At 38.1% G+C, this 17,511-nt stretch overlaps 1 protein-coding gene across 3 annotated transcripts in view; it reads left to right on the top strand.

Annotated features, from left to right (window-relative positions):
• Window positions 1–17,511, top strand: part of DNAH6 (dynein axonemal heavy chain 6) — a 315,642-nt gene that overhangs the window by 30,447 nt on the left and 267,684 nt on the right. For all 3 annotated transcript variants that reach the window (XM_049856189.1, XM_049856188.1, XM_049856190.1), the window contains exons 5-8: window positions 3,859–4,126; window positions 15,975–16,109; window positions 16,200–16,320; window positions 17,003–17,132. In XM_049856189.1, the coding sequence (XP_049712146.1) occupies window positions 3,859–4,126; window positions 15,975–16,109; window positions 16,200–16,320; window positions 17,003–17,132 (654 nt within the window). The remainder of the gene's footprint in view (window positions 1–3,858; window positions 4,127–15,974; window positions 16,110–16,199; window positions 16,321–17,002; window positions 17,133–17,511) is intronic.

Here is a 17,511-nt window from a genome sequence, read left to right as displayed (position 1 = left end):
TCAAGGACATCATACATGAAGAAGGTAAAAGGCAATTAAAAGGAAGAGAAGAAAGAAAATACCAAAATGGATGTCAGAACAGACTTTGAAACTTACTCTTAAGGGCAGAATAGCTTCAAGTGAACAGAAGAAATGATCAAGTAAAAGAACTAAAAAGAAGATTTCAAAGAGTGGCTCAAGAAGACAAGGTAAAGTATTATAATGAAATGTACAAAGACCTGGAGTTAGAAAACCAAGAGGGAAGAACATGATGGCATTTCTCAAGACAAAAGAACTGAAGAAAAAATTCAAGCCTCAAGTTGCAAAACTGAAGGGTTTTATGCACAAAATTTTGAATGACACAGGAAGCATCAAAAAAAGATGGAAGGAATATACAGAGTCACTGTGCCAAAAAAAGATATTAAATATTCTGTGGACTGCCAGAAGAATGAACAAATCTATCTTGGAAGAAGTAAAGTCAGAATGCTCCTTACAGGTGAGGACGGTGAGACTTCGTCTCACATACCTTCGACATGTTATCAGGAAGGACCAGTCCCTGGAGAAGGACATCATGCTTGGTAAAGTAGAGGGTCAGCAAAAAAGAGGAAGACCCTCAATGAGATGGATTGACACAGTGGCTGCCACAATGGGCTCAAACATTGTGAGGATGTTATATATAGGGTTGCTATGAGTTGGAACCAACTCAGTGGCACCTAACAACTGTACCAAAAAGAATTAGTTGACATTCAGCTGTTTCAGGAGGTAGCTCATGATCAAGAACCAGTGGTACTGAAGGAAGAATTTCATGCTGCACTGAGGGCATCGGTGAAAAACAAAGCTCCAGGAATTGATAGAATACCAACTGAGATCGTTCCACAAACAAATGCAGTGCTGAAAGCCCTCACTTATCATAGAAGACAGCTGTCTGGCCAACCAACTGGAAGAGATCCATATTTGTGCCCATTCCAAAGACAGATGATCCAACAGAATATGGAAATTATCAAACAATATCACTATTATCACACACAAGTAAAATTTTGCTGAAGATCATTCAAAAAGTTTTGCAGCAGTACATTGTCAAGGAACTGCCAGAAGTTCAAGCTTGATTCAGAAGAGTATATGGAAGGAGAGATATCATTACTGATGTCAGATGGATCTTGGCTGAAAGCAGAGAATACCAGAAAGATGTTTGCCAGTATTTTATCAGCTACTTGAAGGCATTTGACTATGTGGATCATAGCAAATTATGGATAACATTACAAACAATGGGAAATTCGGAACACTTAATTGTACTCACCTCTGGCACCTTGTGCCTTACCCAAGCCATGGTCTTTTCAGTTGCCTTATATGAATGCGAAATGTGGACAATAAAAAAGTAAGACAGGAAAAGAACTGATGCATTCAAATTGTGATGTAAGTGAATAATATTGAATACACCATGGACTGCTAGAAGAATGAACAAATCAGTCTTAGAAGAAATACAACCTGAGTCCTCCTTAGAAGGGAGGATGGTGAAACTTCGTTTTGTTTACTTCATCAGAGAAGACCAATGCCTAGAAAAGGACACCACGTTTGGTAGAGGGACAGAGAAAACTAGGGAAGCCCTCAATGAGATGGATGACACAAAAGCGACAACAATGGATTCAAACATACCAACAATCATGAAGATGGCACAGGACTGAGCAACGTTTCTTTCTGTTATACATAAGGTCTCCATGAATTGAACTCCACAACAGCTAACAACATGCCCTAGGTTTTTTTTTTTTCCTGCCTTTACCTTTAAGTCACGCAGTCAATCCTCACCCATTTATACAGATCATGTCATTCCATAAAGTTGTAGTTAGTTTTCCGTGTTCTTTTTTTTTTTTTTCATTTTATTGTGGGTTAGGTGAAAGTTTACAAAGTAGTTTCTCATTCAAAAATTTGTGAACAAATTGTTTCGTGACATTGGTTGCAAACCCCGCAATGTGTCAGCTCTCTGCCCGTTTCCAAACCCGGTTCTCTATTTCCATTCATTCAGTTGGCCTGTCCCTTCCTACCTTCTTGTCTTTGTTTTTGGGAAGGTGGTGCCCATTTCGTCTCATATACTCGATTGCTCTAAGAAGCACGTTCCTTATGCATGTTATTGTTTGTTTTATAGACCTGTCTAATCTTTGGCTGAAAGGTGAACTTTGGGAGTGGCTTCAGTTCTGAGTTAGAACAGTGTCCAGGGGCCATAGTCTCAGGGGTTCCTCCAGTCTGTGTCAGACAAGTAAGCCTGGTCTTTTTTGTGAATTTGAATTTTGTTCTACATTATTCTCCCACTCTGTCTGGGATCCTCTGTTGTGATGCCTGTCAGAGCAGTCGGTGGTGGTAGCTGGGCACCATCTAGTTCTTCTGGGCTCGGGTTGATGCAGGCTGTCATTCATGTGGTCCATTAATCCTTTGAACTAATCCGTTCCTTGTGTTTTCTTCATTCTCCTTTGTTCCGGATGGGATGGGACCAATAGGTCTATCTCAGATGGCCACTTGGAAGCTTTTAAGACCCCAGGCACTATTCACCAAAGTAGGAAGTAGAGCATTTTCTTTATGAACTATGTTATAACATGCCCTCGTTTTAGAAATACTTTTCTTACCCAGTTTTATTAAAACAAAAATATAAATTAAAAATTAAAAGTGACTTAGTGATTTATACCAGGGGTTCTTAGGTTTTTGGTTAATAGACCCAAAGCACATAAGAATTTTGTTCCAATTTCTTCAAAACTGATGACATATATGTACATAACTTTTTTTTTTTTAATGTATAACAGTTTCATCGATGACCTGAAGGCTATCCTAAAGGGCATGGACTCCAGGTTCAGAATGCAGAGTCAAGGACACAGACATGGGAAGCAGTTGATTTTCTTTGGAGTGAATTAGCAGTGTTTCTTTCTAGTCTAGTTCATGTATTTTTGCATAATTTTAACATAGAAACAATTGATGGTTTTGTTTTTGCACTTTACGTGTATTTTATTATCCTAAATGCCAGTAGAGTCTTTAAAAAGTTTATTTTAAAACCCCAAATGTATCTTCTCAAGTTGTTATAGTGTATTTTACATTTGCTCTACTACTGGATATTTAAATTGCATACAATATTTCAATGTTATAGCTAAAATTTCAGAAAATATCTTTGTGCCTGTAGATAAATTCTTATTTTAAAATTTATAGAATCATACCTTCCTAGTTTCATCACTTTGTTTTCTTCTCCTGTTCCCAATTCCATATTGCTTTTCTTTTTTAATTTGAGCTATTTCTTGCAACTCACATAGTTGAAGAATGCTGTTGCTGACAGTTGAAAACAGGATATCTTGAGCTAAACAATTTCTCAATAATAATTATTTTGTATGTGATAAGTTGTATATACACTGTAGGTTAATCTGGGTCTTAATTCTAAATCTTTTATAATACCATTTTCTTGATTTGCTCTTTCTGTCTTGTAATTCTGTCAATACTGTGTAGTATAAAGCTATTATAAAATTAATGTTGAATAGTTTCTAGAGTTATTAATAAACATTTATTTCTAGGTAGCTGTCATATAGGGCTATGATGTTTAAAAATGCTTAATCAATTTGTTTTACTGTAAAAATTATGTAACTGAAATTATCAAGCATATTACCAATGTTATAAAATCTTTGTTAAGAGCTATAATAAGCCCAAGTGTTGTTTAAAAGCGGCTCTACCCTCCTCTTTTTTTACGTAATTTATTCAACCTGAAAGTAGTAGTTCATTGGAATTTTAAAACTTTAAATAACATTTCATTTCCAGAAATGTTTTATTCTCTTCAGAACAAAAAAGTAATGTGGTTGTTTAATTTTGTATTGAATACTTTATTCATTTGTCCCAATTTTCATTTCTTCATAGAATTGTAAGTTATGAGAACCTCAATAAAAATGACTACTATACTATTAGCCAAAAGGCAGTAACACACATTACTAATGAAGACATTGAATATATTGAACTTGATCGATGGGAACAGGAATACCTGTATCACATAGAACTCACCAAGATTCCCATATTTTCACTCTTCCGGAAATGGAAGGCTTTTAACGTATGGAGGAAGAATGTCCGCTCCAAGAAAATTACTGGATGTCGAAAATCTCTACAAAAAAATTTGTTCATTGTTAATCCTGTATGTATTTCTTATGTTTTAAAATAATTACCCATAGAAAAAAGAAAGTATGACTATATTACCGGTGTTGGTATAGACTGTCCCTGAAATAGAATGGTTCATCTTTTTAGAGAAATTCACGGTTTTCATACTGTCTTCTAACTTAGGACTCAGGCAGTCTACTGGTGTTCCTACACTTTACCTAGAGTTGCAAAATGCCAATCTATCAGAAGAGAGTTGCACAGGGCACCTTTGGTTAGAAGCAGCCTCAAGATTTTGGATCTATGGTTTCCTTTGTTGTGATTAGGGACATTGTATATCCTTTTGAGCAGGGTAGACTGGCAGTCCCTCTTTACCCCTCCCTGCCACCATCTATGACACTCTGGACTTTATGGTCCCAAATAAGTTGGGGTCTTGTGTTCAAGGGCCAGTACCTCCTAGTATATCATATGTGTTCCTCTACCATGCATTCAGACAGTAGGGAAGACTTCAGTATTTATTTTGGAGGATAAAGTGATCATGGAAAAATATGTTAAAAAGTATGTGGTCATATTTAAAATTGGCCATTGAATTTCAACTTGCGTGAGAAGTTTTCTGTTTGGTGCCTGGGAATGAACTAGAATCACCATTACTGTCATGCTCAGAGCACTGATTCCTCGGCTGCCTATTTCTATGACACTGAGTCATCATCACCCTCTCAGGTCAGAATTCTCAAGTTTGCTTTTTTTCTGTTAAATCCTTTGCTTAGATTATGTTAATCTGAAAGACTATTATCAACATGCCAGTCATTCAGTAAAGGATCATTAAAGGAATATGGCTACCATTGATAAGATATTCCCAGTCCAGTGATAAGATATTAGTGCAAAACAAATCTATAAGATGTACCACCTCAAGTCATCGATCCCGTCCAGCATTCTTAAAAAAATATTCCAGTTCCTCCACAAAAAAACGTCAGACTCTACCCTCAGACCTCAAATTCACTAAGGATCCATCAGTCATTTGAAGCTATTTTACCTCCTTTAAAAAATTTTTTAACCACTTTTCATCTTTTATCACATCTTAAACACTATGCATTTCATGAATTCGTTATTAGTTACGTGAAATGGTTGTTTGGATTTGTCTTTAAAATGACCTCTATCAGTCCTCAAGACTTGTTTTCTTATTTATATGCTGAGAGTCGCTATTCTGTCAGCCCACCATTCATAATGGTGGTGATTTGGCCTTGATAATATCTTCTCCTAGCGGGCTAGAAAGTTAGCATCCTTTTAAGCTTGCAATGGTTTTCTGGAAACCCTGCCAGCGTAGTGGTTAAGTGCTACGGCTGCTGACCAGAGGGTCAGCAGTTCGAATCCGCCAGGCGCTCCTTGGAAACTCTATGGGGCAGTTCTACTCTGTCCTATAGGGTCGCTATGAGTCGGAATCGACTCAACGGCATTGGGCTTTTTGGTTTGATGCTCTTCTGAATGTTTGCGGTTTTCAACGATGTCTCTCCACTCTGGCTGGCTGTGTCCACAAATGTTTCCTAGCCTGTGCATGCAACAGTAGTTTTTTAGCTCACAACTCCCTGGTTGTTCTTTTCCAGGTAGCTTTTTGCCTGTCCTTATGGTGTTTTCTCCTGCACATGCACGGTTTAATATTTAACCAAAGACCATACGCAGGTTTCTGGAGTGCCTTCACTGTACACTACAGTCTCTCTAAAACCTACCCTGAAAATTCTGTATTCAGTGACCTTGGATTCCAGCTTCTGTCCCCTTGTCTCCTCAAACTGACATCTCTGTTTGGGTTTTCCCCTAACTTCACTGCAGTCCAGAAAGTGCATCGGGGCAGAAAGCCAGGGCAATTGTGGGGCTTACGCTGGGCCAGATTAAGGCACGTGAGGGCCCTAAGCCTTGAAGATCTATGCTGACTCTTCTGCTTACTCACCCGTTTGAACGGGATATATGTGTTATATGTATATGTATGTGTGTCTTAGCTGCCCATGATGTAACTTCTTTTTAAATGCAATTATCATATTACGCATAAATTATAATATAATATTAGCAGAACCCTGATGGCTCAGTGGTTAAGACCTACAGCTGCTAACCAAAAATAGTCAGCAGTTCGAATCTACCGGCCGCTCCTTGGAAACCCCATAGGGCAGTTCTGCTCTGCTAAATAGGGTCTCTGTGAGTCCGAATCAACTCTTTGGCACACAACAACAATAATATTAGTCATTGAATGCAAAAGTGGTACATGCTGATGTTAGTGGAATAAGATGAACTGGATTATAAAATTTTTAGTGGGGGAACGTAACAAGAGTTAGACCCAACGGCCCACCCCCACCTCTTGTTTATTAGAAAGAAATAGTATGCTGCCAAGAGACCTGCCAAGATGAGAAGATTCAATTACATGGGAGGGTACAATAGTAGACAGATATCAACGAAGGTGCAGAAGTGGTAGGGGACTCATAGCTTAAACAACCTTGGGCGTGGGCACCCTCATAACCCTGTGAGAACTTTATTTCCGGCCGGCACATTGTCATGCACTGGAGCTGGTATCAATTTCATTTAATGCCCTGCCGGTTCCTTTTTACTGTGGCACCTGCTTTTCCTTGTATCCTGTCTACTTGGTGTCTATGGGTCTTTGCTTTGGACAGCTGGTGCCTCTGGTTTGTTGCTGAACTAAGGGCGTGCTTACTTTGCTTATTGGGTAATCCATCGCTGGGCTTACCTCATTTGTTTCCCTTCTCTCAGAGATTGAGGTTCCACATCACCTGTTGCTAACATTTGAAAAGTTATTCTTGTATTTTGTCTTGATTAATGGTTGTTACAGCAGAGGACTAGCCCTATACCGATTACTCTGTCATGGCCAGAAGCAAAAGGCTTGTACCAACTTCTTGATATGTACATGTTATATAGATTTGCTTTGAAAACTTTTTTTTTTTCTTTCTATTGTATTTTAGGAGCCCTGGTAGCATTTTTTTGATAGCATAGTGGTTAAGAGCTCAGCTGCTAACCAAAAGGTCAGCAGTTCAAATCCACCAGCCACTCCTTGGAAACCCTATGGGGCAGTTCTGTACTGTCCTATAGGGTTGCTATGAGTCAGAACTGACTCCATGGCACCTAGCAACAACAACAACAACAGTATTTTAAGAGTTGAGAGGGTAAGGCCATGTTTTATATTTCTTTATCTTCACCATTGCTCCTAACAGACTGCTTTAGACCTCAGCTAACATCAGTGCACATATTCCCAGCAATGCAGCTTGCTCCAGCAGTGCGCATCAGAGAGAGGAATCATTTAGAACAGAAAGAGCTGTGCTCAATAACTTAACTGAAGCAAATGGTAGGAGGGAATGCTGAGCTATAAACGCATGGTTCCTAGGAGATTGTGAGAGGACCTAACCCTGGCCCTTTCAGTCTTCCAAAGAAATGCTCTTGGGACTCCAGACCTGTTGCTAAAGTTAGGTGATTTGTTTTAGTGGGTACTGGCATCTGAGACTGTCATCAAAATGAATGAGTTTCTGTTTATGTATTGAAAGGCCAAGCCATCCAGTGGCTATTACTTTATATATCTAAAAAAAAAACCATCACCATCGGGTCGGTTCTGACTCATAGTGACACTATAGGACAGGGTTTCCAAGGAACAGCTGGTAAATTTGAACTGCTGACCTTTTGGTTATCAGTCTGAGCTCTTAACCACTCCACCACCAGGGCGCCTTTATATATCTGTTGTTGTTGTGAGGTGCTGTTGAGTCAGTTCCTATTCATAGTGACCTTACATACAACAACAACAACAAAAAAAAACACTGCCCAGTCCAGCACCATCCACACAATTGTTGCTATGTTGAGCCCATTGTTGCAGCCACCATGTCAGTCCATCTTGTTGAGGGTCTTCCTTCTTTTTGCTGACCCTCTACTTTACCAAGCATGTTACCATTCTCCAAGGACTCATTCCTTTTGATAACATGTCCAAAGTATGTGAGACAAAGGTTCGCCATCCTTGCTTCTAAGGAGCGTTCTGGTTGTATTTCCAAGACAGATTTGTTCATTCTTTTGGTAGTCCATGGTGTATTCAATAGTCTTCGCCAACACCATAATTCAAAGGCATCAATTCTCCTTTACTCTCCCTTATCCATTGCCCAACTTTCACATGCATATAAGGCAATTGAAAACACCATGGCTTGGGTCAGTCACACCTTAGTCTTAAAGTGACATCTTTGCTTTTGAATACTTTAAAGACATCTTTTGCAGCAGATTTGCCCAATGCAATATATCGTTTGATTTCTTGACTGCTGCTTCCACGGATGTAGATTGTGGATCCAAGTAAAATGAAATCCTTGACAACTTCAATCTTTTCTCCATTTATCGTGATGTTGCCTATTGCTCCAGTTCTGAGCATTTTTGTTTTCTTCATGTTGAGGTGTAATCCATACTGAAGGCTGTAGTCTTCGATCTTCATCAGTAAGTGCTTCAAGTCCTTTTTCACTTTCAGCAAGGAAGGTTGTGTCTTCTGCATATCGCAGATTGTTAACGAGTCTCCCTCCAATCCTGGTACCACATTCTTCTTCATATAGTTCAGCTTCTTGGATTATTTGCTCAGCATACAGATTGAATAAGTATGGTGAAAGAATATGACCCTGATGCATACCTTTCCTGACTTTAAACCATGAAGTATCTCCTTGTTCTGTTAGAACAACTGTCTCTTGATCTATGTACAAGTTCCCCATGAGCACAATTAAGTGTTCTGGAATTCCTGTTCTTCCCAATGTTATCCATAACTTGTTATGATGCACACAGTCCAATGCCTTTGCACAGTCAATAAAACACAGGTAAACATCTTTCTGGTATTCTCTGCTTTCAGCCACGATCCATCTGACATCAGCTGTGACGTCCTTTGTTCCACGTCCTGTTCTGAATCTGGCTTGAATTTCTGGTAGTTCCCTGTTCATGTACTGCTGCAACAGCTTTTGAATGATCATCAGCAAACTTTTACTTGCAGATGATATTAATGATACTGTTTGACAATTTCCACATTCAGTTGGATCACCTTTCTTTCTTGGCATAGGCGTAAATATGGATCTCTTCTAGTCGGTTGGCCAGGTAGCTGTCTTCCAAATTTCTTGGCATAGACGAGTGAGCGCTTCCAGCGCTGCATCTGTTTGCTGAAACATCTCAATTGGTATTCTGTCAGTTCCTGGAGCCTTGTTTTTTGCCAATGTCTTCAGTGCAACTTGGACTTCTTCCTTTAGTGTCATCAGTTCTTGGCCATATGCTACCTCCTGAAATGGCTGAACATCGACCAATTCTTTTTAGTACGGTGACTCTGTGTGTTCCTCCTATCTTCTTTTGATGCATCCTGCATCTTTCAGTATTTTGTCCATAGAATCTTTCACTATTGCAACTTGAGGCTTGATTTTTTTTTTTTTTTTCTTTTCAGTTCTTCAGCTTTAGAAATGCCTAGTGTGTTCTTCCCTTTTGGTTTTCTAACTCCAGGTCTTTGCACCTATCATTATAATACTTTGTCTTCTCAAGCTGCCCTTTGAAATCTTCTTTTCAGCTCTTTTACTTCATCATTTTTTCTGTTTGCTTTAGCTACTCTTCACTTAAGAACATGTTTCAGAATCTCTTCTGACATTCATTTTGGTCCTTCCTTTCTTTCCTGTCTTTTTTGATGACCTGATGCATGATGTCCTTGATGTCATTCCACAACTCGTCTGGTCTTCGGTCATTAGTGTTATGTATCTAGCACCTGCTGAACAGTTGCTAGCACTTTTTCATATTCAGACATGATTTGATGGTCCTCAGAAGCTACCAACCATTAGGTACGATGGTTACAATCAAGTTTTAATCCAACACATTTTGAGGGCCTTTAGCTGTATATCATGACTCAAGAGGGAAGGATTGACCTAAATAATGGACCCATTTTTATGGTTTAAATATCTATCAGATGCTAAAGTTACCCACTCATAAGACTTTTCTTACCATTAATCTTATATTTACAATTAGTTAAGCCAGAATGGATGACTCCCCTTGACTAGTCTGAAGGGAAAAATGTGGAACAGTCCTTGAAAATTTTTATTTTATGTATTTTTTTATCACCAACATTACTGACACCTTTTTTTATAACAACTTTATTAAGATATAACTCACATACTATACAATTCACCCATTTGAAGTATACAATTCAATGTTTTTAGTGTGTTTACTGCAGTTAGTTCTAGAACATTTCTATCACTATAAAAAGAAACCTCATTACCCATTAGCCATCACTCCCAATTTCCCAGGTCCTCTGCTCTAAGGCCCACTAATCCACTTTTTGTCTCTATAGATTTGCATTCTATGGACATTTCATATAAATGTAATCTTACAATATGTGATCCATTGTAGCTGATTTCTTTCACTTAGCATAATGTTTCCAAGGTTCATCCGTGTCATAGCCTGTATCTGTACTTCGTTCCCTTTTATGGATGAATAATATTCCATTATATGGGTACACCGCATTTTGTTTATCCATTCATAAATTGATGGATATTTGGATTGTTTTCACCTTTTGTCTGTTACAAATAATGCTGCAATGAACATTCCTGTACAAGTTTTTGATGTGTTTTCATCACTCTTGTGTACATACCTAAAAGTAGAATATCTGGGCAATATGATAACTATATGCTTAATCTTTTGAGAAACTGTCAAACTGTTTACATTCCCACCAATAATGTATGAGAAGTAGAATTTCTCCAGATTCTCTTCAACACTTATCTTTTTTATTATAGTCATCCTACTGGTTGTGAAGTGGTACCTCATTGTGTTTCTTTTTTTAAAATATTTTATTGTGTTTTCAGTGAAAATTTACACAGCAAATTAGGTTTTCATTTAACAATTTTTATATAGATTGTTCCACATCTCATTGTGTTTTGAATTGCATTTCCCTATGACTGATGATAGTGAGCGTATTTTCATGTGCTTATTGGCCATTTGTATATTTTCTTTGGCAAACTTTCTATTCATATCCCGTGTTCTGATTGGCTTTTTTAAATTATAGAGATGTAATATATTCTTTTTTTTTTTTAATATATTCTAGATATAAGCCCCTTATCAGATACATGACTTATAAAAATTTACACTTTCTTGATGGTCTCATTTGAAACACAGAAGTTTTCAATTTTTGTGATATCAAATTTATTCATTTTTTCTTTTTGTTGCATGTGCTTTTGGTGTCTTATCTAAGAAACAGTTGCCTAATCCAAGTCACGAAGATTTACACCTATGTTTTCTTCTAAGAGTTTTATAGTTTTAGCTCTTACATCTAGGTCTTTGACTGATTTTTAGTTAATTTTCACGTACAGGGTGAGGTAAGGGTCCAGCTTCATTCTTGGGGATGTGGATAGTCAGTTGACCCAGAACCATTTGTTGAAAAGACTATAATTTCCCCCACTGAATTTTCTTGACACCCTTGTGAAAAATCAACTGACTATAAAAGTGAGGGTTTATTTCTGGACTCTCAGTTCTATTCCATTGGTCTGTATACCTGTCCTTATACCAGTACCACACTGTCTTGATAACTGTGGCTTTGTAGGAAGTTTGAAATAGAAAGTGTGAGTCTTCCAGACTTTTTGGGGGGGGGGGGGGTTGGGTTTTTTATAAGATTATTTTGGGTATTCTGAGTTTCTTAAGTTTCCATATGAATTTTGGAATTAATTTGTCAATTTCTGAATGAATCCAGTTGAGATTTTAATAGAGATTGCATTGAATCTGTCTATCAACTTGGGAAGAATTGCCATCTTAACAATATTAAGTTTTCTGATCCATGAATATGGGATGTTTTTATTCCATTTATTTAGGTCTCCTTTAATTTTTTTCAACAACGTTTTGTCATTTTCAGAGTAAGTTTTACACTCCTTTTGTTAAATTTATTCCTGAGTATTTTATTCTTTTTGATGCTATTGTAAATGAAATTGTTTTCTTAATTTCACTTTCGGATTGTTCATTACTACTGTATAGAAATACAATTGATGCTTGTGTTATGATCCTGTAACCTGCAACCCTACTAGAATTGTTTATTAGCTCTGTTTTTTTGTGGAATTTTTAGGATTTTCTATATTCAAGATCATATCATTTGCAGAAATAGTTTTACATTTTCGTTTCCTATCTAGGTGCCTTTTATTTCTTCTTCTTGCCTAATTTCCCAGGATAGAACCTCCATTATAGTGTTGAATAGAAGTGACTAGAGTGGACATCTTTGTCTTTTTCTGATTTTAGGAGAAAAATATTCAGTCTTTCACCATTAATATGTTAGCTCTGAGTTTTTCATAGATGCCCTTAACCGGGCTGAGGAAGTTCCCTTCTATTCCTGGTTTGTTGAGTGTTTTTGTCATGAAACTATGTTATTTTGCCAAGTGTTTTTCTGTATCTACTGAGATGATCATGTGGTTTTTGTCCTTTATTCTATTGATATGGTTATTATATTAATTGATTATCAGATGTTAAACCAAGCATGCATGCCTGGGATAAATCCTATTTGGTCACGGTCCATTTCATATGTAGCTCAATTCAGCTGGTTAGTATTTATTGGGATCGACTTGACAGCAGTAGGTAGTATTTATTGAGGACTTTTGCATCTATATTGATAAGAAATATCAGTGCACAGTTTTCTTGTGATATATTCATCAGGCTTTGGTATCAGGATAAAACTGGCCCCACAGGATGAGTTGGGAAGCATTCCCTCCTCTTCGATATTTTGGAAGAGTTTATTAAAAATTGGTATTAATATTTCTTCATATGTTTGGCAGAATTCACCAGTGAAGCTATCTGGGACTATGCCTTCTAACATTTCAAGGTTTTGCTTTTATCTAGACTCCAACATGTGTTTAGTATTAATTTTCTAATACTATTCATACTGCACATGATTTTAACCTGGAGCCCTGGTGGCGCAGTGATGAAGAGCTCAGCTGCTAACCTAGAGGTCAGCAGTTTGAATCCACCAGCTGTTTCTTGGAAACCCTATGAGACGGTTGTGTTCTGCCCTGTAGGGTCGCTATGAGTCACAATCAACTTGATGGCAGCAGGCTTGTTTTTTTTTTTTTTTTTTTGCTGGTTTGTTTTTGTTTTAGGTACTTCATGCTTTTGCTTGTTGACAAACAGCACGTGTAATTTTAATGTACATGATACTTTTCAGGTGATTCTCAGTTATTTCTCACATTCACTGAACCATTATCATTCACTTTAATTTGCATTTTCTTTTGTAATCGAAATTCTTCCATTTTTTGTTTTAGTCAGTAATTGCTTTGCAGACAAGGCCACTCTTAATTTCACAGTTAATATAACACTTCCCTCCCTTATTAAGGGATGCGCCTTTTGGTGCGGCCATTTCTACACTGGGTCGGGAATGAGCCCAGAGTGTCGGATTGATTCTGGTGGTTCTCTAAGCACCTAGTTGCACAGATCACACAGATGTTTCGGTGGCCCAGATTAGGGTAAAATAAAGGTGTGGTGCCCTGGTGAAAAGCAAGACAGGCAAATCCAAAGGGTTCTTGCATTCCAACCAAACTCAGGGTGCCCCAGCATGACCGATTTTGTTAGATTTTCACAGCAAGTGCAGCTCTGCTGATGGATCCTCGAGCCAAAGTCTCTAAAGTTTCCCCAAATGCTTTCTGACTCAGTATCTGGCCCCAGATTACTAACAGTGATTTCCACCTGTGTCTTGAAGGGCTGACACTCATTTCAGTGCGGCTGGCAGACACTCAATTTAATGAGCTTCAGCAACAATATAGAGCCCGTGTAATTCAGAGAGTGAAGATACCTTTACCCATTGCTGATTTCAAAGACTCAAATGATATGTCAACCTTATGTTTCCTTCGTTCTCTTAGTCTTCAGTTGTATGTTTTTCTGCATCTGCTTCTTTCTCAGTTGGCTCTCCACAGGTTGTAGTAGAGAGCACCACCTACAGCTCCAGTTCGAGCTGGCTGTTTTTAGTGAAAAGAGAGTGCGTCTTGCTGGAAAACACTGATTGACTCAGCTTCTTGACATCCCCAATCCTGAGCCAACCCCTGAAGCCAGAAGCCAGGGGTACTCCGATAAATCAGGCCTGGATATGTGCCCTTTCCTCAGTCCTGTGGTGGGTGAAGTGAGCAGCCAGCCTTAAACCAAAACCACATGGTACAAGGAATTCTATTACCAGAGGAATTAGGAGTAGGTCTGGGGAAGTGTCCTGAGCAGACAAAAATTATAGCTAGCTAGCTATCTCAATCTTTTATGTATCGAAACCAAGCAATATGGTGATAAATTCTTCCTCCTTCTATAATTCTGCTGTTATCTTACACATAATACTTAGTTCTTGTCAGCTTCCAATGGGATTAGTGATCCACCAGCCCAAGAATGAACCACCCAACCCAGATTCCATATGAAATTTACTAATAGCAGAAACAAAAAAACTCCAGTCATGCTTGTATTCACAATAGCTTCTATGTCTGTTTTTTATGCTGACAGCCAGATATTTAGGCTAACCCAAAGAAATTTCTTAGGTTATTTATATACATTCTTCTTCTGAAGAATTCCCACTATCACACTACCCTTTTTGGTAACATCAATATCGGTTTTGCTCTAGACCTGCACCTTTAATCCTGGCTATTTGTCCCTTTACTGAAAACCAAAAACCAAAACCCTTTGCCGTTGAGTCAATTCTGACTCATAGCGACACTATAGGACAGAGTAGAACTGCCCCATAGGGTTTCCAAGGAGCAGCTGATGGATTCAAACTGCTGACTTTTTTGGTTAGCAGTTGAACTCTTAACCACCACGCCACCAGGGCGCCACAATGCCCAGGACTTTCTGGTTTTAGATGCTGTATTCATGTTAATTTATTTAGTCTCTTATTTCAATTATAGATTTAGCCTTCAAACTTTTGTTTCTTATCATGCAAATTTCTCTTGAGATGAACCTTAAGGACTACATAACTTCCCGTATGTTTCTCACAAAGTTCTCTTAATTTAGCACCTTTATTACCCATTGTACCCATTTTTGTACTCAGTGTAAATAATTAATACACGGTTTCATTCTTGGTCTGAATAAATGTTTGTTCTGGTTTGAAAACTCCTAGAAAAGAGCCCAGTGGTGTGCTGTATATAACACATAAAACAGTGTCACATATGCGAATAAATAAATGTTAATTTTTTTAAATTTAATGTAACAGCTTCTCCCTTGAGTAGATAAAGAGAAGTGAGGGTAAAAGGCCTTGGAACAATTTTCTTAGGACGTGTGGCTTCAAAGCCAGCAGCCTAGAGCTCTGACTTATTATGGCAGCATACCCATAGAGAAAGATTAAGTTAAGGTAGTGTAGCGTCATCTCACAATCACTTCCACTTATCTTCCTGGTCCACTTTTCAAGGTTCTTGGTAATGAACAAATTTTCTTTTGGGTAACTTGTTACCCACTGAATTTTAAAGTTAAATTTGGCTTTATTCGGTGCCATAGCTTCTTTCTCATTAGATAGGCCCCTCCATTATTATCTTGTCTGGACATTGTGAAGTCCTCAAGGTGACCCAAAGAATCTTTGTATCCATGAGCCAAGCTTGTTGAAATTGAAAATACTGCCCAGTCCTCTGTTACTTGCCCTCAATTTTATTCTTTAGATAGCTAAAAAAAAAAAAAAAATCAAAATGAAAAGAAAGGAACTCAGACAAATTAATCTGATGGTTAAGTCAGATAAAATACTTTCAAAACTAAGTTTTAGAAGTGCTCCTATTTAGTGTATGCACCTTGCAGTTGTAGCTAAAGTTGACATATACAGCTGTTTGTTGTCCCTAATAACCATTCTTGCTTTCCAAATGTTTGCATGCTTTTAAAACACAGGATTTTTTTTTTTTTACTAAATTATGATAAATTTTATTTTCATTCAGTATTTGAGACCAGCTCTTCTTAAAATAAATGAATTGTGTTATCAATTGAGTTTTATGGGACTTTGTCATATTGAAAAAGGGCATACCTACACACTGCAGGAATTTAAGGCTGCTCAAGTTATACGTCTAGGGGAGGTAAGGAATTTTGTCTGTAACGTTCAAGATATTTTTTCCCTATTATTGCTACTTAAGTACCATTAATTGTACATATTCATCAATGTCTAGGTGACAGAGCGCCTAGAAGCATTTCGAAGTGAAGCAAAAGATGTGGTCAGGAAGGCTTGTCGAATTGCTCTGCGTGATGTAGGATTTATTCCCGATGACTGTGGATATGAACCTAATATCGGTATGAAGGGGGAAGAACCTCAGTGTATCAGAAGTGATGGTTGTCTAAAATATGAGCTTTTTTTTTTTAATTCCACTTTTCCTAAGTTTAAATACTGATCCAACTTTTCAGTTTTTCCAAAATTTTGCTTGATAGGTTACAAATTTAATGTATATTGTGGAGAGAGATATTGCATTTTCTTTGCATTACTCCTGCTTGTGTATAGTATTCCTAACTTGGTTCTAAACTGGGTACAAAACCTTTATTTCCCAAACATTTTACTGTGGACTCGTGGCCTCTCTGCTTAAAGATATGGCTAACGTATTAGTACAGACAGTGGGTTTGTTAGAATTAAGGGACTGGATGGATCACAGGGTTGGCCCTAGTTGATCATGAATTCTAGAAGATGATGCAAGAAAGAGGCTGGAGATGTTTCTGGGAAAGAGGTTGTGTGTCTACAGATCAAACCCTGTTGAAAGAATGTTAGTAAACTACAGTCTTTCATTGAGTTGACATCTTTTGATGTGAATTCTTTTGGATAACCAAGCTATCTCCTGAGGTTTGAGATGCTTCATGAACCAAAGGATTTCGTCGTCGTTTTTTTTTTTTTTTTTTTACTTCCCTTTTCTTTTAGTCCATATTGAAAAAAAGAAAAAAGGAATTTTTACACAAGAATTCTTGTTGTGTCTTCTGTCGTCCTTAGATATTCTTAGTCTATCGGAAAGTTCAGGTCACCTTGAGATGCCATGTGACATGCCCTCTTACGGAGACTCTGAGAAAATGACCTACACAGAGCAGGCCAGCAAAAGGCATCACTGCATGAGGCTGACATGGTAAATGATTATTCTTTCTTTCAAGAAAAATGAGAACATCATCTTTCTCAAATTGCATTAAAAATTAAGCCCTTCATCAGAGGATTCACCGATGGGGAAGAGGGATTTGGGGGTTTGGTAGCCTGAATGCATATCCCAGAAGGCTGTCTCTGATTTCCACCCAGGCTTTGGGACTGGATAGCTGGTAGAGACTGGAGGGCATGTCCAAGACCAAGGGCTTCTTTTTGGTCTTGAAGGGTTTGTTTTCCTCTGGCCCAGCCTGGAGCCTGGAGACCAGCAGTGGAGCAGGCCATGGGGAGAAGTCAGACACACAGAGGTTTGTGGGCCTCCTTAAGTGGGCCTGGAGGGCCAGCTCCCTCTTTCTGGCCACTGAAGAACT

This window comes from Elephas maximus, chromosome 17 (assembly GCF_024166365.1).
Source record: "Elephas maximus indicus isolate mEleMax1 chromosome 17, mEleMax1 primary haplotype, whole genome shotgun sequence".
In the NCBI taxonomy this organism is placed as follows: Eukaryota; Metazoa; Chordata; class Mammalia; order Proboscidea; family Elephantidae; genus Elephas; species Elephas maximus.
The sequence above is the reverse complement of the archived record's forward strand: the minus strand, read 5'-3'. Positions and strand labels throughout refer to the sequence as shown.